General features: G+C 36.7%; 1 protein-coding gene across 1 annotated transcript in view; it reads right to left on the reverse strand.

Moving 5' to 3' along the window:
* Positions 1-24,276, reverse strand: part of SPTA1 (spectrin alpha, erythrocytic 1) — a 110,993-nt gene that overhangs the window by 67,824 nt on the left and 18,893 nt on the right. The window contains exons 8-17 of the mRNA XM_019634272.1: positions 23,269-23,423; positions 22,256-22,391; positions 22,054-22,155; positions 20,199-20,336; positions 19,474-19,584; positions 7,424-7,501; positions 7,122-7,277; positions 5,511-5,715; positions 3,075-3,256; positions 363-606 (exon numbers count right to left, since the gene is read on the reverse strand). Of these exons, the coding sequence (XP_019489817.1) occupies positions 363-606; positions 3,075-3,256; positions 5,511-5,715; positions 7,122-7,277; positions 7,424-7,501; positions 19,474-19,584; positions 20,199-20,336; positions 22,054-22,155; positions 22,256-22,391; positions 23,269-23,423 (1,507 nt within the window). The remainder of the gene's footprint in view (positions 1-362; positions 607-3,074; positions 3,257-5,510; positions 5,716-7,121; positions 7,278-7,423; positions 7,502-19,473; positions 19,585-20,198; positions 20,337-22,053; positions 22,156-22,255; positions 22,392-23,268; positions 23,424-24,276) is intronic.

A 24,276-nucleotide genomic window follows, 5' to 3' on the forward strand; every position in this document is an offset into this window, starting at 1 on the left:
TCTAGTTATCAAAGGGAGCCCCTGACAATATAGACAAAAACACTTGGTACCTCAAACACTAACCATGGCTGCTCAGCCAAGGACCCTGGCAATCACTTAAGTTAAAGCAAGTACAAAGAGGTGAGTATTTTAGCTCCTGCCAGAGGCCTTAAATTCATGGCACTGTTCATGTCTGGTTTTAGGAAGTAAACTTTTAAGTATGCATTTTTAAAAAAAATATTCTTGTGGAAGATTGGAAACATTTTCATGAGTCAGAGTGAAAAGAGCTGAGCCCAAACTTCACTACTGTATCCCAAATCGGTCCAAAAATGTGTAGACCTTGGGGAACGCCTTATGGCTCTGCTTGCCCGGGCTTTACTAACCAAGGTAGGTGGAAGCTGCTGAAGGCGCAGTCTCTTGGATCCAGGCTTCCTCGTCCTCTGTGTCTCTGCAAATCCGGTGCAGGTCGCGAAGGTCAATGAGCTTCTTCTTCCGGGTAGCCAGCGGTTCTTTCAGGGCTTCAAACCGGGACACCAGGTTCTCCTGCCTTGCACGTATTTCCCCAGCATCAGGATGTCCTGTTTCTTCAAAATATGTCGCCAAGTCTGTGAGGGTGTCTACCTGATCCTGCGAGAGAAGTTGAATGGGTGTCAGGAAATTCCATCGTTTAGTAGAAAGGAACGGGAGTTTGGTGTGGGGAGGCCATGGAGAGAATCAGCTCCCATGTGCACTGTTGGGACTTCTAATCAAATCAATGAAATAGAGAGGGGTTACTACATCGACCGTTTCATCAAGCTAAGAGAGCAATTTACAAGAAAATACTTTTCAAACCATATTTCAGAAAAGACAACCTATTTAAAGAGTGTGCCAAGGAAATCAGAGAAACCAGAACTACAGAGCTTTAATTGTTGATAAGCTGTGGCCCTGAGGAAAATGGAGGGAAGGGGGCTTTTTCAATCTCTATTCCCCTTTTATTCTCTTTCTCTCCTTCTAAACTGAGGTATAATTGTAAATAACATAGAAACTTCTGAGGCTTAAGTTTGTTGCATAGTAGGAACAATGCCTATGAGATGAAATATGATGTTACAAATCAAGTGTCAGAAGCTCAGAAAGAAATGCAAAGGCACTGCCATGGTCAGCACCCAGTTGTGTGAACTGGAATAAATCACAGTCCTCATTTGGAATGTATCTGAGAAAGGAAGAATACAGAAATAGGGTTTCAAAAGATCTTCCCGGAAATAAAATTTTAATTGTATTCCTATACTAAAACAGATACAAGAGATGCATTCCATCTTTATTAGTGAAGTCAACTGTAAGTGGCCTGGCAGAAGAACACTACACAGGATTTTTGTTTGTTTGTTTTGTCTTTTTGTTGAGATGGAGAGAGGTGGTACATAAAAGAAGTTCTTCAAGAGGTAGATGAACAGTAGGCATTGGTTTTACTTATTCTATTTTGATATCCAATTCTCAACCTCTAAAGTGTTTGATCTATCTCTTCTCAATTTGGAGCAAACCGTTAACTATTAATAGCTTCTTAAAACATATACTCACTTCTCTAATTTAATAAGAAAATAAAGTCTCCATAAAGAATTAAAATTAATACCTTTCACTAGCCAACCGTTCTCATCTCTTAGGATTAATTAATCAATTAATTAACTTTGACCTTGGGTAACGTCATAGTGTAGCAGAGTGGTTTTTAAAATATCATAATTATCATCATCATTATGGATGCACTGTACCATCTGAAAACCTCTAATGTTGTGCAAGATGCCCCAGCCTGGGAAGATAGAAGACTTGGCTTCTATTCTTGGCTGCCAGTCAATTGACATTTTATCTTGGGGAAGCTCTTTTACCTGTTTTAATTTTAGTTTCCTTATTTATATAGTAAACATTTTGGGCTAGAGGGCATTTAAGATCTTTTTCAACTTTAATAATCCATATCTTTTGTAAGCATTATATCTTAGCCTCTATCTCATGTAGGAGAACAAATTCCTGGTGGTTGGGTACCCTAGCTTTTTTAAATAAGGTCACGTACTTATTATATTTATTATGTATTTATACATGCCCTTCCTCTTCTTTGTATGTTTTTATTTACATTTTACCAAAATTATTTTTTTCCCTCCTTTGAAAATCTGATCCAAACTCTCTTCCTTCATGTAGATTTCAAAGCTGTCTTTATACAGTTTTAGTTTTCCTACCTTTAGCATTTTATATTATTTCAAGTTCCATCACACCATCTTTAGAGCTGTATAAGTGAATGGGTTTATTTTATTTGTCTTTTGTAGATTATTTTATTTTTCTTATTACACCCAAAGTGACCAAAAAGCAGAAATTATGAAAGTGCATTTAAACTAGACAGATTAGATTCTAGGAAATAGAAGACTTATTTTTTAAACACAAGATAGGATTCCTAGGGTTGAAAAATTGAGTCAACTGGAAGTGGATTTCTACTGAGTTTTCCAGAAACTCACATACAATATCTATCCCCTAGAAACTTACTAGGTGAATTTATTTTAAATAACAGTCTGGCAGGTTGCCAGGGGGATAACCCTGAAGCTAAGAGCCTAGACATCTGCACCATAAACCTGGCTCTGGTGTTAGTTTTCTCTGTGAAGTCACTTTACTTGTATAGATGTCAATTTTTTTAAACTAAAAAAATTGGTAGGATTAAAGATATGTTCAAGCTTTGACTTGCAGAATGCCAGAACAGAAAGAGGCAATTTTATCCAAAGACTTATTTTATAGGTGAGGACATAGAGGTGAGAAAAGGTGAAAATACATACCAAAAATCACATAATAGTAAATGACAGGCTATATATAAAACCCAGCCTTCTGGATTAAGAGTACAGTGTTATATTTAGAAGAGTAAATAAAGTCTTATATCAGCTATGGTGTTCTGCATTTTCCAGGCAACCAGGAACATGGCTGGTTTAGAGGAAATATTGGGAAGAGGCTGTTTTCCAACTAAAACTTTTAAATTTTTACCTTTAGTTTCTTGATCTCTTCCTCTTTTAATAATAATTATGAATGATGAGTTTTCTCAGAGCATATATAGGTGTGTTGGCCTATAACTGGTCAAAGAGCTAGGAACAAACCTGACGAGCAGCCACACTAGACTCCAAAAGGCCATGTTTTCTGAGTAGATTCTGTACGTCAGCCAGGCCTTTCCCATAATCCTCAGAGGTAGTTTGCCACTCCACTTCTTCTAGCCAGCGCTTCAGGTCTTCTGCATTATTTTCAAATTGCAGCTGCTGGTTAGCTTCATGCAACTGGGTCCCTGGGAGAAGACATAAGTATAAGACAGGTACCATAATTGCTCCTCATTACCCAGTAACAAACCTTCCGTCAACTTAAAGAGCAATATAGTAATTTGATAATCCCGTTGGGGAAAATACAACTGTATCACATGTGATTATACAAAAAAATCACCTCAAATTTGTAGAATTTAGTGGTATTTGCTTTTGAATACAGTAATATTCTCAAAACAAAGATAAACAATAAGTTCATTCCCCAGTGAATGTATTAGATTTCTTTTTTTAGTCTGAAATATGAGGATGGACAATTAAGTTTGCGAACTTTTCACTGTGCCCTTACATGGTAGGAAGTTCACAAACCTAATTGCCTGAAATTATATATATATATATATATTGGGGTGGCATTTCTCCAAAGAGGACATACAGATGGCCAATAGACATATGAAAACATGGTCAGCATCACTAATCATCAGAGAAATGTAAATAAAACCACAATGAGATATCACCTCACACCTATTAGAATGGCTATTATCAACAAGACAAATAATAGCAAGTGTTGGAGAGGCTGTGAAGAAAAAGGAACCCTCATATGCTGTTGGTGGTAGGTAATACAGATTGGTGCAGCCACTATGGAAGGCAGTGTGGAGGTTCCTCAAAAAATTATGGATAGAATTACCATATGACCCAGCAATCTCTCTCCTGGGTATATACCAAAAAAACCTGAGAACATTTATCCATAGAGATATATGTGCTCTGATGTTCATTGCAGCTTTATTTATGGTGGTCAAGACATGGAAACAACCAAAGTGTCCTTCAATAGATGATTGGATAAGGAAGATGTGGTATATATACACAATGGGGCTACTACTCTGCCTGAAGAAAATATGAAATAATGCCATTTTCAGAAACATGGATGGATCTTGAGATTAGGCTAAGCGAATGTGTTAGATTTTAAACAGCTTAGGTATTTTCACATGTCATTTCTTGATTTCTATTGAGACTTCCTTTCCAAAGGGATTCAAACCCAAATACGGCACTTTTCAAGAGAAGTATAAAACTTGGGGTTGGCTCAGTTTGAAAATTTGAAGTGTCTTTTTGTAAATGTCTTTCTCAGAACTTTGTTAGCCCTTCTCTTAGGGCTGTTCCTCATCACAAACCATGCCTCACAATTTTCTCTTCCAGAAAATGTCTTCATTGTGCATACTGTTCTCACATAAACTCTTTATAGAAATTATTTGCATTATTTCTGTAAAACAATTACTGTAGCTCATGGTGGGGAGTAGAAGTGATTTCTTATTGTTACAGTCAAGTTGGATTTTTTTTACTAAACTAAAACTTAGAATGACATCCAACAAAATCAATATGATATATCTCTTCTATAACCAGGGAAACATTATGTCTATAATAAGGAGAATATTATATTAACAAGAGAACCTCAGTATTTGTGTGAATTATGATAATTGATTAATTGTCCCCAGTAAGAGGTGAGGTTAACTGTTAATAGAGACATTCAAGTAGATATGTGGGAATTTTTTTCTATTTTAGAGTTTTCTTTTTTTAATTAAAGCTTATTAGGGTGACCATGGTTAGTAAAGTTACATAGGTTTCAAGTGTATAATTCTGTAATACATCATCTATATATCACTTTGTGTATTCACCACCCAGAGTCAGTTCTCCTTCCATCACCATATATTTGAACCCATTTAACCTTATCTACCACCTCCCTCCCCCCTTACTTTGTGGTAACAATTTTTTTTAAAGAGCTTACAGCAGAGCCTGAACACTTTAAGATAGGTAAAAAACATACTAAGTCATCAAGCCCTATTTATAAGAATGAAATGCTGTAGGACCTTCACATGTGGCACCAATGATCCTTTAATGTTTAATTTACTAACGTGAGTCATAATATCTTATCTTATTTATAGAACCAAAATATGTAAATCTAACTTAAGGACACTAGTTTTAGGTGCATAGTTAATACAGAATTCATGGTTCCTGAGTATTTATTCAAGAAAAAAAATTTAAAAGTGAAAAAAATGGAAGAAATCAAACAGTTTCAGTTTTAAAAATCTACATACATAAAGAAAATATAAAATTGTAAAAATATATAGTGTGATGAATTTAGGTTGCATTTTTTTAAATTGTTGACCAATAAAGAAAACACAGGGAAGCATGTCTTCTCATTGAAATCACCAGGTAAATTCAAGGTGGTAAAGACAAGACTGGTAGGTTTCAGAATTTAGGAATTAGCCTTTCAACAAAAACTCTGCTTCTAACCTCTCTGCGCTGTAGCCTCCAGCAATTCCTCCCAGAGGCGTTTCACTTCACTCACAAGAGCAGCCACACCATCAGAGGCATAGTGACCACGCTCAGTCATCTCCTGGCCAGTTTTCTCTAGGTTATTGAGTAGGATTTTATTAGCTTCCAATTCTTCTTGAAAGACTTGCTGCTTTTGAATCCGGCTCTTCAAGTTCTGTGTATCCTGAAACAAGATAAACAAATAAAAGGAAACCATTACTTGAAGAATAAGGGGCAAATGTATTTAGGACAGAGGTTACTTTCCATTACAAATCTAACTGTACTAAGAAGATAGAAGGGAGAACTGTCCTTTTGCAAGTACAGAGCCAGAGAATGGTTAGGAAACTCATTTGACCAATTCTTCCCTCTATACCCATGGAAGACATGGCTAATCAAACTCTGCATTTATTTCTATTGAGCCTGGATATGGCCTGAAAATCACTTTTTTAATTTAATTTTTTAATTACATTCAATATTATTTTATATTAGTTCCAGGTATACAGCATAGTAGTTAGACATGTATATAATTTACAAAGTGATTCTATGTTGTACTTTCAATCCCTGTGACTATTTTATAACTATCAATTTGTACTTCTTAACCCCTTTACCCGGCACCCCAACTCACTTATATGTGGAATCTAAAGAACAAAATAAAATGAATATCATTTTGATTATGACACCTCATGTGAGAAATAACAATCAATCAGAGCTGTCATGAAGGATGAAAATTATTTTTTATTCCTGTTCTAGTATAGATATCATCCAATTTTTTTGCCCACAAAGAGAAAATCTGTTTACCCTAAAGCACTGAAACCATAATTCTTCTACAGAACACAAGCACACAGTGCTGAGTTTTATAGAATAAAAGGTACAGATAAGGTAGTAGATCTCATAGCTCTATAAAGATATAAGAACAAAAAGATCAGTGGTATACATTTAAGACTAAATGATAATTCAGAAATTTCCCAAAGTAAGATAAACTAAAACAGAAGAGGGAGAAAATTCAAGCCCTTCACCAAAATTCATGCCTCTAACAGTTATGTTAAACTGTCTAGTAAATAATTGGATAACTTTAGGCAACTGACTTCATAATTCATATCCCTAGTTTCCTGATCTATAAAATTAGGAAATTTTTTCTTCCAGGTGAAAAACTGTGTAAGCTTATATTACACCAAGCCCTTAGGTTACTTTTGTAACCTAAGTTCCAAGTAGCTTTCAGTAAATTTGAATGTACATTAGAATTAGACACAGTGCTTTTCAACTATAAGGGTGCAGAGGGGAGCAGAAGACATGATAAAGAGACAGCAACTAAATATAGTCCCTGCCTTACCTCATTTTATTAAGGACCATTGGAAATTATCCCAGAGAAAAGAGGTGATGGAAAGCAGGTTAAAGAAAGACAAGAAACTAGATTCTTGGCTCTTAACTAGATATATAGCCTTAGGGGAGCCATTGTCCTTCTCTGAGACTCTGTCTCCTCATCTGAAAATGAGGCTTACCTACTGAATTCTATGGTACTTTCAGCTCCAAGGCTAATTCCATGAAACTAAGTCCTGATGAATACATCCAGGGCTGGAAAACCCCGCCTACCTTGTAATCTTCATCATCTGCCAACTTTTTTTTCTTGTTGATCCAGTTCTTCAGGTCTTCTGAGTCCTGATACAGTTTCTGTAGAAGTAATGAATCCTCCAGCAACCTGCGTCGAGTGGCAGCCCTTTCACGTAGGACATCCCGCCGGGCCAATAGCTGCAAAACCGTGAGCAAACTCATTGTTAGCAAAAACAAATGTGGACACATGAGCTTCACTGCCCACATTGGTCACCATGCCCCAATATTTTCCCTGACCCTGGTGCACAGACAAGGCAGATACACATATGAACCCTTGAACATACTCCGTCCCGGATAGCAGCGATGTTCTCTGAATCGTAATGATCATTGTCAATCAGTTTGGTTGCAGTCTTGTCTAATGTCTGAAAAAAACAAAAAAGGAGGGGGTGGTTATTTTCCCTCAGCGGCCACTGAATATGGGGCCACAGTTTGACTAGCTGTTTACAAAGTGGAATACTACTCTGCCATAAGAAAGATGAAATAGTGCCATTTGAGACAGCATGGGTGGATATATTTTTTCTTTTTTAAAAAATTAAATTTATTAGGGTGACAATTGTTAGCAAAGTTACACAGGTTTAAGGTGTACAATTCTGTAATACATCTTCTATATATCACATTGTATATTCACCGCCCAGAATCAGTTCTCCTTCCAACATCATGTTTATGTATTTGATTGCTTTTATCCTCATCTACAGCCCCCCTATCCCCCTAACTTTTGGTAACCACTAAACTATTGCCTGTGTCTATGAGTTTGTTTCTTCATTTGTTTGTGTTGTCCTTTTGTTTTCAGTTTTATATCCCACATATGAGTGAAATCATATGATTCTCAACTTTTTCTATCTGACTTATTTCACTTAGCATAATAATCTCAAGATCCATTCATGTTGTTGCAAATGGTACTATTTCATCTTTTCTTATGGCAGAATAGTATTCCATTGTATATTCACATCTTCTTTATCCAATCATCTATCGAAGGACACTTTGGTTGTTTCTCTGTCTTGGCCACTGTAAATAAAGCTGCAATGAACACTGGAGTACATGTATTTTAACGGATAAACGTTTTCAGATTTTTTTGGTATATAACCAGGAGAGGGATTGCTGGGTCATATGGTAATTCTATTCTCAATTTATTGAGGAACATCACACTGCCTTCCCTAGCAGCTGCACCAATCTGCATTCCCACCAACAGTGTATGGGGGTTCCTTTTTCTCCAGAGTCTCTTCAACACTTGTTATTATTTGTCTTATTGATGATAGCCATTCCAACAGGTATAAGGTGATATCTCATTGTGGTTCTTATTTGCTTTTCTCTGATGATTAGTGGTGTTGAGCATCTGTTCATATGTATATTGGCCACCGGTATGTCTTATTTGGAGAGGTGTCTATTGAGGTCATCTGCCCATTTTTTAATGGGATTGTTTGTTTATTTTTTGTTGTTGTTGAGTTGTAAGAGTTCCTTATGTATTTTGGATATTAGCCCCTTATTGGAGTTGTCATTTGCAAAAATCTTCTCCCATTTGGTTGAAGCAATATACAGATTTAATGCAATCCCCATCAAAACCCAGTGGCATTTTTTAAATAAATAGAAGAAAAATCATCAGATTTGTACAGAACCACAAAAGACCCGAATAGCCAAAGTAATCCTAAGAAAAAAGACCAGTGCTGGAGGTATTATACTCCCTCACTTCAGCTTGTATTACAGGACAACAATAATCAAAACAGTAAGGTATTGGCAGAAAAACAGACACACAGGCTGATGGACTAGAATTGAGATCCCAGAAATAAACCCACATAAATATGGACAGATAATTTTTGATAAAAAAGCCAAAAATGTACAGTGGAGAAAAGACAGCCTTTTCAATAAATGGTGCTGGGATCATTGGAAAGCCACATGCAAAACAATGAAATTAGACTGCTATCTGTCGCCATGTACTAAAATTAACTCAAAATCAATCAAAGACCTGAATATAGAACCAGAAACAATAAACTGCATAAAAGAAAACATAGGGCTGGCCAAGTGGCTCAGTTGGTTAAGAGCTTGCTGAAGAGTGTGAGCTCTGAGCAACAGGGTCAACAGTTCGATTCCCACATGGGCCAGTGAGCTGTGCCCGAGCTGCACCTGAGCTGAACTGCCGCTGAGCTGCCAACAGGTGGCAGGATGGCTCAGCTGGTGAGAGCATGTGCTCCTAACAAGGTTGCCTATTCGAGATGGTGGGCTACCCCACCCACAACTAAAGACTGAACTTGGCACCTTGAGCTGAGCTGCCGCCTGGGTGGCTCAGGGGATACAGCGTGCGCTCTTAACGAGGCTGCTAGTTCGACTCATGCATGGGATGGTGGCTACAGTCACCCGCAGCTAATTGAACACAGCACCTTGAGCTGAGTGGTGTGACTGGACTTGGAGCTGAGCTTGCTGCGCCCTCCACAACTAAGACTAAAGGACAACAACTTGGCTGTTCCCCTCCCCCAATTCTCCAACACTTTCCCATCCCCCAATTTCCCAATAAAATCTTAAAAAAAAAAAAAAGAAAATATAGGTACTCTAGTTATGGACCTTAGGTTCAAAGAGGATTTTATGAATTTGACTTCAAAGGCAAGGGAAGTAAAAGCTAAAATAAATGAATCGGACTATATCAAACTAAAAAGCTTCTGCACAGCAAAAGAAACCACTGACAAAATAACATGGATGGACTTGAAATAATTATGCTAAGTGAAATAAGTCACACAGAAAAAGTCATGAACCATATGATTTCACTGATACGTGGGATATAAAGCTGAAAGCAAAAAAGGAAGAAGAAAAACAAATAAAAAAACAAAAACTCATAGACACAGACAACAGTTTAGTAGTTACCAGAGGGTAAGGAGGGAAGGAGGTGGTAGATGAGGATAAACAGGGTCAAACATATGGTGATGGAAGAACTGACACTGAGTTGTGAACGCACAATGTGATATATAGATGATGTATTACAGAATTGTACACTTAAAACCTGTATAATTTTACTAATCATGTCACCCCAATAAATTTTAATAAAAAAAGAAAAAAGAAAGATGTATGCATGGTAATGTGGGAAGAGTTCCTACTTCAGATTTCTGTTATAAATTGTATTTCAAAATGTAGGCCTTAGGCAAGTCAATTATCTTCTCCATGCCACAATATTTTTTTTGAAATAGCAGTTTATTTACCATCTTTCTGTTTTTCTTCACCCTGTTATTTGTATTTATTTCTTTTCACAGTTTTTTTATTACAGTTGACATTCAATATTGTTTTATTAGTTTCAAGTGTACAGCATAGTGATTAGACATTTATACAATTTACAAAGTGATCTCCCCTCTTTAGTACCTACCTGGCACTATACAGTTATACAACATTATTCACTATATTTCCTATGCTTCATTTTACATACCCTTGACTATTTTGTAAACAGCAATCAATTCTTCTTAATCCCTTCCCCCTTTTCACCCATTTACCAAAACCCCCTCCCATCTGGCAACCATCAAAATATTCTCTGTAGCTATGAGTCTGTTTCTATTTTGTTTGTTCACTTATTTTGTTCTTTAGATCCCACATATGAGTGAGATCATATGGTATTTGTCTTTTTCTGTTTGACCTATTTCACTTAGCATAATACTTTCCAGGTCCATCCATGTTGTCACAAATGGCAAGATTCTATTCTTTTTCATAGCCAAATAATATTCCATTGTGTATATGTACTACCTCTTTATCCAGTCGCCTATTGATAGGCACTTAGGTTGCTTCCATATCTTGGCTATTGTAAATAATGCTGCAATACACATAGGGGTGCATATACCTATTCAAATTAGTCTTTTGGATATTTCCAGACAAATACCCAGGAAAGGAATTGCTGGGTCAGAAGGTAGTTCTATTTATAATTTTTTTGAGAACACCCCATAATGTTTTTCATAGTAACTGTACCAATTTGAAATCCCATCAACAATGCATAAGGGTTCTATTTTCTCCACATCCTCCCCAACACATGTTGTTTATTGATTTATTGATGATAGCCATTCTAACAAATGTGTCTCATTAAGGTTTTATTTTTCATTTCTCTAATGATAAGTGATGTGGAGCACCTTTTCATATGTCTACTGGCCATCAGTATGTCTTCTTTGGAGAAATGTCTATTCAGGCCCTCTGCCCATTTTTCAATTGGACTGTTAGTTTTTTTGGTATTGAGTTGCATGAGTTCTTTACAAATTTTGGATATTATAAGAATATCTTCTCCCATTCAGTATGTTGTCTTATTGTTTTGTTGATGCTTCCCTTTGCTGTGCAAAAATTTTTAGTTTGATGTAATCCCATTTGTTTATTATTTCTTGTTTCCTTGGCCAAGGGGATATATCAGAAAAAAAATATTACTAAGAGCAATGTCAGACAGTTTACTGCCTATGTTTTCTTCTAGGAGTTTTATGGTTTTGGTACTTACAATTAGACCTTTATTCCATTTTGAGTTTATTCTTGTATATGATGTAAGAAAGTGGTTTAGTTTCATTTGTTTCTTTTTGCATGTATCTGTCCAATTTTCCCAACACCATATACTGAATCGACTGTCTTAATCTCACTGTATATTATTGCCTATTTTGCTTAGATTAAATAACAGTATAGATGTGGGTTTATTTCTGGGCCGTCTACTCTTTTCCATTGATCTATATATCTGTTTTTATGCCAGTACCATGCTGTTTTGATTACTATAGACTTGTAGCATAGTTTGATGTCAGGTATTGTGGTATCTCTAATTTTGTTTTTCTTTCCAAGATTGCTATGGCAATTCAGGGATTTTTTTGGTTCCATATAAATTTTAAGATTATTTGTTCTAGTTCTATGAAAAATTCCATTGGTATTTTGATAGGGATTGCATTGCATCTACAAATTGCCTTGGATATTATGGACATTTTAATGATGTTAATTCTTGTTATGCATGATCACTGTACATGCTTTCATTGACTTGTATTTTCATCAATTTCTTTCTTCAATGTCTTACAATTTTTCAAGTACCAGACTTTTACCTCTTTGGTTAAATTTATTCCAGGGTATTTTTTTTATACAATTGTAAATGGGATTACTTTCTTATTTTTGTTTTCTGATAACTCATTGGTGTATAAAAATACCACTGATTTCAGAATACTAATTTTATATCCTGCTACTTTACTGAATTTGTTTATCAGTTCTAATAGGGGTTTTTTTGTGGAATCTTTAGGGTTCTTTCTATATAGTATCATGTCATGTGCAATAATGACAGTTTTACATCTTCTTTGCCAATTTGGATGCCTTTTATTTATTTCTTTTTTGTCTGCTGTGGCCAGGACTTCCAATACTATGTTGAATAAGTGTTGAAAGAGAACATTCTTGTCTTGTCCCTGATTTTAAGAAAAATACTTTTAGCTTTTCACTGTTGAATATGATGTTAGCTGATGGTTTGTCATATATGACCTTTATTATGTTGAGATATGTTCCCTGTATTTCCACTTCACTGAGAGATTTTATCATAAATAGATGGTGGATTTTGTTCAAACAATTTTACTGCATCTATTGATATGACCATATGATTTTTATCCTTCATTTTATGTGGTGTATTGAACCAGATTGTATACCAGAAACACCTGATTATAGTGTATTATTTTTTAAATGTATTGCTAAATCCAGTTTACTAATATTTTGTTGAGGAATTTTGCATCTATGTTCATCAGAGAAATTGGCCTATAATCTAAGTTTTTGTAATGTTATTGGGGAAATGACATACAAGGAGCCTGGGAAACTTCCCTTGAATTTTTCCCTTCTCTAGAATTTTTTGGAATAGTTTGAGGATAGGCGTTAATTCTTCTTTGAATATTCGGTAAAATTTACCTGTGACACCATCTGATCAGGACTTTTGTTTGTTGATTACTGATTCAATTTCATTTGTAGTAATTGGTCTGTTCAGATTTTCTGTTTTTTCTTAATTCAGTCTTGAAAAATTGTATCTTTCCAGCAATTCACCCATTTTTTTCAGATTGTCCAGTTTACTAACATATAATTGTTCATAATATTTTTTATACTCCTTTGTATTCCTGCAGTGTCAGTTGTCACTTCTCTTTCATTTCTGATTTTATTTATTTGGGTCCTCTTTCTTTTTTCATTGATAGCTCTGGTTAAAGGTTTATCTTTTGTGCTTCTCTTTTCAAAGAATCAGCTCTTGGTTTGTTGATCTTATGTACTTTTTCAAACTCCACTTTATTTATTTCCACTCTGATATTTACTATTTTTTTCTTCTACTCATTTTGGGTATTTATTTATTTATTCCTTTAGGTGTAAGGTTGGATTGTTTATTTGAGATTTCTCTTTTTTTGTAGGTAGGCCCATATTGATATGAATTTCCCTCTTAGAACTGCTTTGGCCATGTCCCATAGATTTTTGGGGGGACATTGTGTTTTTGTTTTCATTTGACTCAAGATATTTTTGTATTTTTTTCCTTTGATCTCATTGTTAACCCATTCAGTGTCATTTAACTTCTATGTGTTTGTGGGTTTTTTTCTTCTTGTAATTGATTTATAGTTTCATACTGTTGTGGTCAGAGTAAATGCTTGATATGATTTCAGTCTTCTTAATTTATTGAGACTTGTTTTGTGGCCTACCATGTGGCCTATCTTGGAAAATATCCCATGTACATTTTATTTTATTTGTTTTTAGCTGAGCCATCCTGCCACCTTTTGGCAGCTCAGAGGCAGCTCAGCTCGGGATGGGTATTGAACCACTGTTGCTCAGAGCTCAAACTCTTGAGCAAGCTCTTAACCAACTGAGCCACTCGGCCGGCCCAACCCCATGTACACTTTAAAAAAATGTATATTCTGCTGCTTTGGGGTAAAATGCTCTAAAAATATCAATTAAATTAATCTGGTCTAGTGTATCATTGAGGCCATTGTTTCATTATTGATTATTTTCTCTCTGGAAGATCTGTCCATTGGTGTCAGTGGAATGTTAAAGTCCCTCACTATGATTGTATAAATCGGACAATTAAGTTCACAAACTCCTCCTAGAAAAAGTTCTACGTATCACTATGGTAACCTTCCAAGTACTCCCCTTGGGAAGCTATGCACTGACGTTAGCACCTAGTCCACCCTTCAAAAAAGTTTTGGAGCCCTTTTTCTGGAATGACCATCAGAGCTGTCGTTGTATTACACTTGATGCCTTAAATGCCATCAAAATGTCTTCCTTTCAATATTTCCATTATTTTCAGGAAAAGAAAGAAGTCATTGGGGACCAGATCAGGTGAGGAGGGAAAGTGTTCCAATACAGTTATTTGTTTACTGGCTAAAAACTCCCTCACAGACAGTGCTGTGTGAGCTAGTGCACTGTCATGATGCAAGAGCCATGAATTGTTGGCAAAAAGTTCAAGTGGTCTAACTTTTCCACACAGACTTTTCAGCACTTCCAAATACTAAATATGGTTAACTGTTTGCCCAGTTGGTACAAATTCATAATGAATAATTCACCTGATATCAAAAAAAGGTTAGCAACATTGTTGCAACAAGTTCTGGAACGTAATTGTCACACCTTGTATTACTGTCAATCTCTCCCTTTATATTGGTCAATATTTGCTTTATATATTTAGGTGCTCCTACGTTGGGTGCATAAACATTTAAAAGGGTTATATCTTCTTGTCAGATTGTTCCTTTAATCATTATGCGATGTCCTTCTTTGTTTCTTTTTATAGCCTTTCTTTTAAAGTCAGTTTTCTCTAATATAAGTTTTCTACCCTTGCTTTTTGTTTGTTTGTTTTCATTTTCATGAAATATTTTTTTCCATTTCTTTACTTTCACTGTGTGTATCTTTTGATTATGAAGTGGGTCTCTTGTAGGCTGCATATATATTGGTCTTCTATTCTTATTCATTCAGCCACCCTATGTCTTTGTTTGTTTGTTTGTTTGTGTGTTTGTTTGTTTGTTTCAGGTGTACAAAGCACATAATAGTTCGACATTTAAACCCTTCATAAAGTGATAACTCACCCTCCCAAGCTATTACCACTCCAATAGCTTATATAGCTGTAACAATAACATTGACTATCTTCCCTATGTTGTACTCCACATCTCATAACTATATATACCTATATAGTAGTTATAGTTGACTTTCAGTATTATTCTACTTTAGCTCTTCAGGTGTGTAGCACATTGGTCAGGCATGTACACAGCCTATGATGTGATCCTCTTGATAAGTCCAGTGCCCAACTGGCACCTTACATGATCTTTACATTGTTGATTATATTCCCCATACTGTATTAACTATCAATTTGTATTTCTTAAACCTTCACCTTTTTCACCCTGCTGCCAACCCCATTCCCAACTATCATTCTGATATCTCTAGTACCTATCTGGCACCATGCCTAGTTATTACAATATTATTGACTATATTCCTTATGCTATACCCTACATCCCCATGACTACTATATAACGACAAATTTGTACTTCTTAATCCTTTCCCCTTTCAACAATCCTTATTCTCTCTCCCATCTTAAAGAATTCCCTCTAAGATTCCTTGTTATACTGGTTTGGTGATGATAAACTCCTTCAGCTTTTTCTTGTCTGGGAAGCTCGTTATCTGTCCTTCAATTCTAAATGACAGCCTTGCTGGGTGAGCAATCTTGGTTGTATGTTATTGCTCTTCATCACTTGGAATATTTACTCTTACTCCCTTCTTGCCTACAAAGCTTCTGTTGAGAAATCAGCTGACAGTCTTATGGGGGCTCTCTTGAAGGTAACTAACTGCTTTTCTCTTTCTGCTTTTAAGGTTCTCTGTTTGTATTTAACCTTTGGCATTTTAAATATGATTTGTCTTGGTGTTGGCCTCCTTGGGTTAATCTTGTTTGGGACTCCTACAATGTGAATGTTGGTACGCTTGATATTTTCCCTTAGGTCCCTTATCTCTCCTCAGTTTTTAGGATTTTTTTTTTCTTTTTGCTGTTCTGGTTGGGTTTCTGCTACCTTATCTTCTACATCACTGGTTGGATCCATTGCTTCATCAAATCTATTGTTGAGTCCCTGTAATATATTATTTATTTCCATTATTGTATCTTTTATTTCTGACTGGTTCTTTTTTATAGTTTCCATCTCCATTTTTATGCTTCCTATCTCTGTGTTGAAGTTGTCCCTGAGATCATTGAGCATTCTTTTTTTTTAAGATTTTTTGGGGAATTGGGGGAGGGGAACAGATAAGTTGCTGTCCTTTTGTTCTTCAGTCTAGTTGTGGAGGATGTTGCTTCACTGGCTCATGTTGGTATTATGATCACTGTGCTCTTCCCGGCTGAGGCAGTTGGTCGCTGGCCATTCGACGGCCGCTACAGTGGCTCACGGGCAGATCACAGCAGCTCTCGTTAGCTGCCAGCCACCGGCGGCTCACGCTGGCTGCCAGCCACTCACGGTAACTCACGGTAGCCCACTGCAGCCCCACTGCAGCCTACGCCATCTCCGGCCACACACAGCAGCCCAGCTCCAGGTCGAGCTGTTGTTCACCATCTTAGCTGTAGAGGGCGCAACATAACTGGCCCATGTGGGAACTGAACTGGTTTTCACAGCCAGAAGTTATGGGGACTTCTCTCTCTGGCACTGGAACCCTGGGATATTCCTCCCAATTTTTAATGGTCATACATGTGTGTCGGACCAGCCTGTTTCATGCCTCTGCCCCTCCAACCAGTCTTGAGGTGGCTTCTTCTGTATGTCAGTACTTGTAGGGTTTTGGTTCAGCTAGACTTCAGGTGATTTTTCCATGATGATTGTTCTGTAGTTTAGTTGTAATTAATGTGGTCCCTAGAGGAGGTGAGCACAGTGTTTACCTACTCTGCCATCTTGACCTTACTGGAACTCAGCTAATAGTCTTATGGAAGCTGCTTTGTAGGTAACTAACTGACTTTCTCTTGCTGTTTTTTAGATTCTCTCTTTGTCTTTAACCTTTGGCATTTTTATTCTTATGTGTCTTGGTTTGAGCTCTTTTGGTTTATCTTGTTTGGGATCCTTTGTGCTTCCTGGACTTTTATGTCTATTTCATTCACCAGGGTAGGAAAATTTTGGTCACATTTCTTCAAATAGCTTCTCAATCCTTTGCTCTCTCTTCTCTTTCTGGTACCTCTATGATGTGAATGTTGTTACATTTGATGTTGTTTCATAGGTCCCTTAAACTATTCTATTTTTAAATATTTTTTCTTTTCTTTTTTTTTTTTTAGCTGAGCCATTCTGCTACCTGTTGGCAGCTCAGCAGCTGCTTAGCTCGGGCTGGACTCGAACTGCTGTTGCTCAGAGCTCAAACTCTTGAGTGAGCTCTTAACCAACTGAGCCACTCGGCCGGCCAATATTTTTTCTTTTTGCTGGTCCAATTGCATTTTTTCTGCTACCTTGTCTGCAAAATCACTGATTCAATTCCCTGCCTTACCTAGTCTACTAGTGATTCCTTCTTGTGCATTTTTCATTTCAGTTCTCGTATACTTTATTTTTGGCTGGTTCCTTATTATGGTTTATATGCTTACTACCTCTTTTTTGAAGTTCTCACTGAGTTCATCTATTCTTCCACTACATTCCTTAAACATTCTTATAACCTGTGCTTTGAAGTCTGAATATGGCAGATTGTTTGCCTCCATTTCATTTAGTTATTTTTCTGGAGTATTCACCTTTTGTTTTATTTGGAACATGTTTCTTTGTTTCTTCACTTTAGCTGCTCCTCTGTGTTTGTTTCTGTGTATTAGATAGATTTGCTATGTGTCCCAGTCTTGGCAGGGTGGCCTTTGTAGTATGTGTCCTGTGAGATCAGAGGCACAGTCTCCATGGTCACCTGAGCTAGATGCTCCAAGAGTGTCCCTTCTGTGGGTTGTGTGTGCCCTTGTGTTGCAGTTGAGCCTTGATTGGTGTTGGCATATCAGTGGGTAGGACTGGCCGCCTGAATGACTGGTTGTGAAGATTATTCATGCCCACAGCATATGAGCTACTGTGCAGAGGCTGATCTTGCAGCTGGGGATACACTCCAGCAGGTGCTTTGGTGCCTGTGGAGACCACCCTTTGTGGTGTGCTACTTGTGGTATTTAATTGGACTGTGCTAGTTGTGGTCTGAAACTGGCCACCAAATGTGTTGATTTTAGGGCTTCTTGGGAGTGCTGAGCCTGGAGCAACCCAAAAGGCTCAGAGCACACCAAGAATGCCACAATATTTTCAAAATCTAGGCTACAGTAAATGAATTATGATGTCATCACAACGTGAATATTTTATCTATTCTTAAATATCCAAGAGCAAGCACTATTGATATAGCCATGTCCAGTGGCTACCCTATCTATCTATCTATCTATCTATCTATCTATCTATCTATCTATTATCTATTTATCTATCTACCTTTCTCTCTCCCTATATATATATATATATATATATATAAAATCTATCATATGTATTTATATTTACATCTATATCTATATGAAGAGAGTAGTAAAAAATTGTAAAGGTAAACTTTTACTCATATTCATTCACGAACCCTCAAGTTACTAGAGCTAAAGATGACAATTAATTAGAAATAGAAAAATGATCTAAAATGAATGATAGCACTTTATAAACAATAAAATTATTTTACACCATTAGCTTTTACCAATGAGAATCAATGAAACAAGTATATGGATTAATAAGGAATCATATTAAGCTGTATATTGACTGAAGATTAAAAGGGAAGACTTGGAATTTGATTGTTATTTTTGTTGTTGCAATAGTGGTGATGCATGTGCATGTGTGTGAGTTTAAACTAGCACCATCGTAGAAGACAGCCAAAGACATTTAATATATTGGACCCATAAAGTTTTTCTTACTGTTCTTTGAGCCCGCATATATATTCACCATTTTTTCTGGGACCTTGTAACTTAAGGCTAATAGAAAAACTGTAGTAGCATTAAATGAGAAGCACAAAGATATGCTTTTAAAGGAAATAGATATTACTTAGATATCTGAATATTGTTAGAGAAAACTAAATAGAGATATCACTAGAAAGGGAAAATTTTAAAATAATACACTTCAAACTTTTAAGTAATAATTCTATATCAAATATGGATCCAAAAGTTTCTATTTATACTGAAGAATAAAGACAAGTATGCACTTCATCCAAAATATAAATGGCATGAAATATGGAAAACTTCCAAAATAAGCTTTGGGGAGCAAGGAATATGTTGATAAAAATGGGTATTATTGTTTTTCCAGATGTTTTCTCTTAAAAATAATTCTCATGTTATGTCTGATAGTTAGAAGAGTGATTCTAAGGATAAATGTTGAATGAGATGATATGTACAAACATGAAGCCAATGCCCAAACCAGGGCCCATTTCTTACTGTGATCTTCTCCTCCTGGGCAGTGAAGGCTTCTTCAAAGTCATCATGCTTCTGAAGAAGTGCTTCTACACTCCCCAGGGAGTTTCCCAGGTCCTCGTTTTCCAGGAAGGCCTGTTGAAGACAGAAAGACACACATCAGCTGTGCCTTATTGGTGAGAAACATTCCCTTTGCAATATCTCTGAGACAAAGACTAAGGAAACAGGTAAGGGAGTTGGAGGCTAAGGTAGGAATTATCAGAAAGCAGTATAGAAAGTAGAATAACCTCAAACAGCAGGAGCTTTAGACTTCCTAATGCTCTCATACAACTTGATCACCTTTGTCTCTAGGTTCATGCACATAGAATTCTCTTAACCAATCTGGGCATTATTCTGAACTCTCAAAGCTGCCTTAAGAAAACCACTCACCTTCACCAGAAATCTCTGGTTAATCCTACCTGACTTCATCACAATTTTCTCTTGCTTATCCCTTAGCAATTTGATAATGTTTCCTTATGTTTAGTTGAGGTTAAAGCCTCTCTGCTATGTATTTAGATATTTTTATGTGCATTCGTCCATGAGGAAATGTAGGAGCCGTATAGAGAGGGTCAATCTTTTCTTCTCTTTGTGGTTCACGCTCCAGTTCCTGGGACAAGCTTAGGACCACAGGACTGGTTTTGAGGGTGTTGATAGTAGTCATGAGGAATGGAGAAATGGTTTCCAGACCATTGTTCAACCCCTCCTGTTACCTCTTGTCTACTCATCCAACTGTCCACTTGCTCACTGTCACGGTAGAAGAGGTGCAAGTTCAAGCACTGTTCATACTGATCCTGACGCTTGGCCCACAGTTCCAGCAGGGCAGCCCAGTTGTTGTCAAGTATTGCCATCTTTGGAAAGAAAGAGATAATGTACAAGGAAGATATTTAATTAGTTTATCTTATTCTACATTACTGAGCATCTAATAAATGCAAGGCCTTTTGAAGGATACAAAAATGAACAGGAAATGGGCTTTTCTTTTAAGGCTCTAACATCTAAGTGAATAATTGTAGTATAGGAAAAATGTGATAAATAACATAATAGAGGTACACATATAATATGTAAAAATAAACAAGAAAATGTTAATTCTGTTGGAAGAGCCAGGGAGAAGTATGGGAAGTATATATACCAAGCAGAGATAAAAAAGGCAGGGAGTGGGGGTTAGTTTTATCAGAGGACATAATGCCATAAGCAAGTAATTACTCCTAATAATTGTTAGAGTATACAAAGTGCTCCAGAGAAAAGTGCAGAGCCTAAAAAAAGTGGACGTCTTATGAATTTTAAGTTCATAGAGTACTTAAATTATCAGACTCAGAAGTTTGCACTTTATTCTGAAAGCTAATAAGAACCATCAAGGAAAGAGAAAAATAACATTATCAAACCCACAAAAATTCTCTGTTTTTGCCCAAGCATCTACCCAAGAAATTCCTGCTTATTATCACAGCTGCTGCTAAGTCCATCAAAAAGGAGCAAATTCTCAGAATCCCAGGATAATAAGTTGGTTTTTAAGGACTGAGGATCCCACTATTCTTTCGGCAGAAAATTGTTAATAATAAAATCCATATTAATAATGTTCCCATAGAGTACTGGGGGAATTAAAAATATGTTTATCTCAACCTAATCCATCACACAGCACTGGATACTGTGCTTGAAATCTAATGAAATGCAAAGAAGCTTGCAAATTTTAATTGTCATCCTAAGGAATTCCTGTGACTGTGACTGGACCAAAATCTCTCTCAGGGGTCAGGATGTTGAGGTGAGCCTACGTGATCTAAGAGATTAAGATGATGCCAAACCTGATTCTTCATTCAGTGGAGTTCTGAGTGTTTGAAGCGTTACTGTTATTTATTCTGAATTCAAAAAACACAGAAATAGGAGAATCAATTTGATTTGAGATTGTATAGAAGAGAGAAGAAAAGGTACAGGTGCCAAACACTGTGCTAGGCACCTTAGAAAACCCAAATATGAATAAGATACAGTCCTCACAGAATTCACAATCTAGAGATGAGCATAGAAAAGTGATAAAACAGAGCATATATGACAAGGCAAGGTGGTATGGAGGTTTCAAATTAGGTAGAAGTTAGGTTGATGAAATCAATAGTCAGAGGTAAGGAAGGAAGCAGCACACATCATGTCCTGAGAATTTCTTTTTCTTTTCCCCCTTTTTTTTTTTTTTGCTGTCTATGTTTCTTTCTTTTCTTTTTTTTTTTAAATTAAAGTTTATTGGGGTGACAGTAGTTAGTAAAGTTAAATAGGTTTCAAGTGTATAATTCTGTAATACATCATTTATATATCACATTGTGTGTTCACCACCCAGAGTCAGTTCTTCCATCACCATTGGATCCTGTTTAAGGCCATACCACCCTGAACATACGCGATCTCATCTGACAATTTCAAATGACTCAATTTAGTTAAAGCAAGAGGAAGCACTGCGAAAGTTGGGTTCGTATTACTAATATATTTGTATAATTTTTATCCTCTTACCATTCAGAGATTATCATATCTTTATGAGATTAATCAAGGGCTAAACGTGGATCAGAATTTCACAAATTCTGTTAAACTAATTACCTTTTCCTGAACTTCATGAGATGCTTCATGATCGGCATTTAGCAGGGCTTGACCAGTCTCATCAGCAGATTGAAATCGATCCTCATACGAGTCAATCTCATGCTGTGGCCAAAAGACAAAATGTCTTACAATGCAGCAAAAAACCTTCTGGCATTCTTGGCACCTCCCTTTTCCTCCTGCCGGGAAGGCCTTTTCTCTCTACCTTATGTTGCTGATGCCTGTCCAGTAGGGCTTCCCCACCAGCCACGTCTGTGGGCAGCTCATCAGCATTAATCAGAGCAGTCTTCTCCTTCATCCAGCCTGAGAGCTCATCATAGTCAGATAAAAACCGCTGGTACCTGTGGGAAAGGTAAGGTAAACGGCAGGAAAGAGAAACCAGGTGTAAATCGACTTTGGATGAAGAGTTAGGGTTGGGTTGAGCTAAGATGTGAGACTTGCTCCTTACCCAAATTCTACCCCTCCCCTTTTTCATATGTACTTCCTATTCTTTTAGTGGTGCAGGTTTTCAGTCTTACACTCTGGGTTGTGTATTCCTTGGGTAGATGTTTCATTGTGTGATAGGCATTACATCTCCAACATTACACTTGACACCTACTCCAGGGGCACTTGAAGTAGAGTAAAGTACTCCCAATGAGGCCAACCAATAAGCATATAACATATAAATGTCAGGAAGCACCTTGTGAGGAGAGGGGGCTAGAGTTAGGGTCAGAAGCCCTCATGTATATTAGTTCAGCCTTAACCCTATTAATAAAAAATAAAAATAATAAGAAAAACACTATTTTCTGGTGATTTAACACATAACCATGAAATTAATTACTGAAATGATATCCAGGTTTTTTTGCAAACCAACCCAAATCATGCTAGATATATTTTTATGCTCTTCAGCTCGGAAATTGTTTTCAATTTCTCAGCTAGTACCAGGATTTTGACATTTCTTTAGCTGCTTTTTCAATTCCATGGGCCACTTCCTAGCATTGTACAACTATACAAACAGAGGAAGACAAAAGGTGGGCAGGTGAGGGAAATGTCATGCTAATATTATATCAGCCTGCAAAAGACTTCTCTTGCAAATTAAACTTCTTTTGCTTCGACTGAGCAGGCACGCGGTATGGGTTCCTCACTGTTTTACTACTTTCACTCCTTTATTTCTGTTTTTGGTGTTATGCCTGGATTCTGTAGAGATAGGTAGAATAACAGAGAGGAGGGATTCTGCACCAGTAACAAGCCTGCAGCTTTGCATATCTGCTGGTAGCCAAGGCACGAATGTGCTCCCAGTTGGAGACTAGGTCCTCTTTCATCTGCTGGATCTGAGGTGCATCTGAAGGATGGGAAAGTTTCAGCTTGTCTGCTTTGGCACATAACTCCTTCACCTTTGGGAAGAAAAAGAAACCTAGTGGGAAATCCAAGCACTCTGACTCCTGACAACGTTTTTGTGGAGAGATGTAACAAAATCTTGTGAATAATAATATTTTATTAATACATTTATATTGATAGATTTATATTAATATACTACTATACTATATTAATAATAATAATAATACTTTACTGAGCACTTTTTATCTCTCATTGTGCTAAGCACTCCACATGCATTTTCTTGTTTTATAGTCTTCCTTTAATAATACTATGAAGTCCAAACTACTCCCAGTCCCCTTTTATGAGAAAAGTGAAAGATAAAGTATTTTTATGCTCAAGATCACTCAGCTAGTAAGTGTCAGAAGTAAGGTTTAGACCTAAGTCTGTGATTCACCACCTTCAATACTGCTTTCATAAATATTATTATGGGAATCAGAAAGACATTTCTGCCTAGGACAAGAAATGTCACTAATGCTAAACCACTTTGAGCACAACTCCTGAGTAGTAGGGTTATTAGGGCAAAACTATGGATATAGGTGACTTTCCACATGTTACCATTAACCCTTTAATTAAATCCAACTAAAATCAGGTATTATCTAGGGTTTGGGATTTCATTATCATTATTAATAAAGCCATGAGGTTTATTATTTATTATTATGAGAAAAGATCAAAGACAAAATTGAGCAGACTAAAAGAAGTAGAATGGTGGAACAGTTTTCAGAAACTGGAACCATGGACAGAACTATGATTAAAGCACAGCAAGTGGGGATCTTCCTGTGGGCTGACTCTGCTGTAGATGCTCAGAAGTAATTGGTTTAAATTATGGTTTAAAATGCAGGGAAAGAAGTAAGGATGGGAATTATTTAAGAA

This window comes from Hipposideros armiger, unplaced genomic scaffold (assembly GCF_001890085.2).
Source record: "Hipposideros armiger isolate ML-2016 unplaced genomic scaffold, ASM189008v1 scaffold_1569, whole genome shotgun sequence".
Taxonomy (NCBI): Eukaryota; Metazoa; Chordata; class Mammalia; order Chiroptera; family Hipposideridae; genus Hipposideros; species Hipposideros armiger.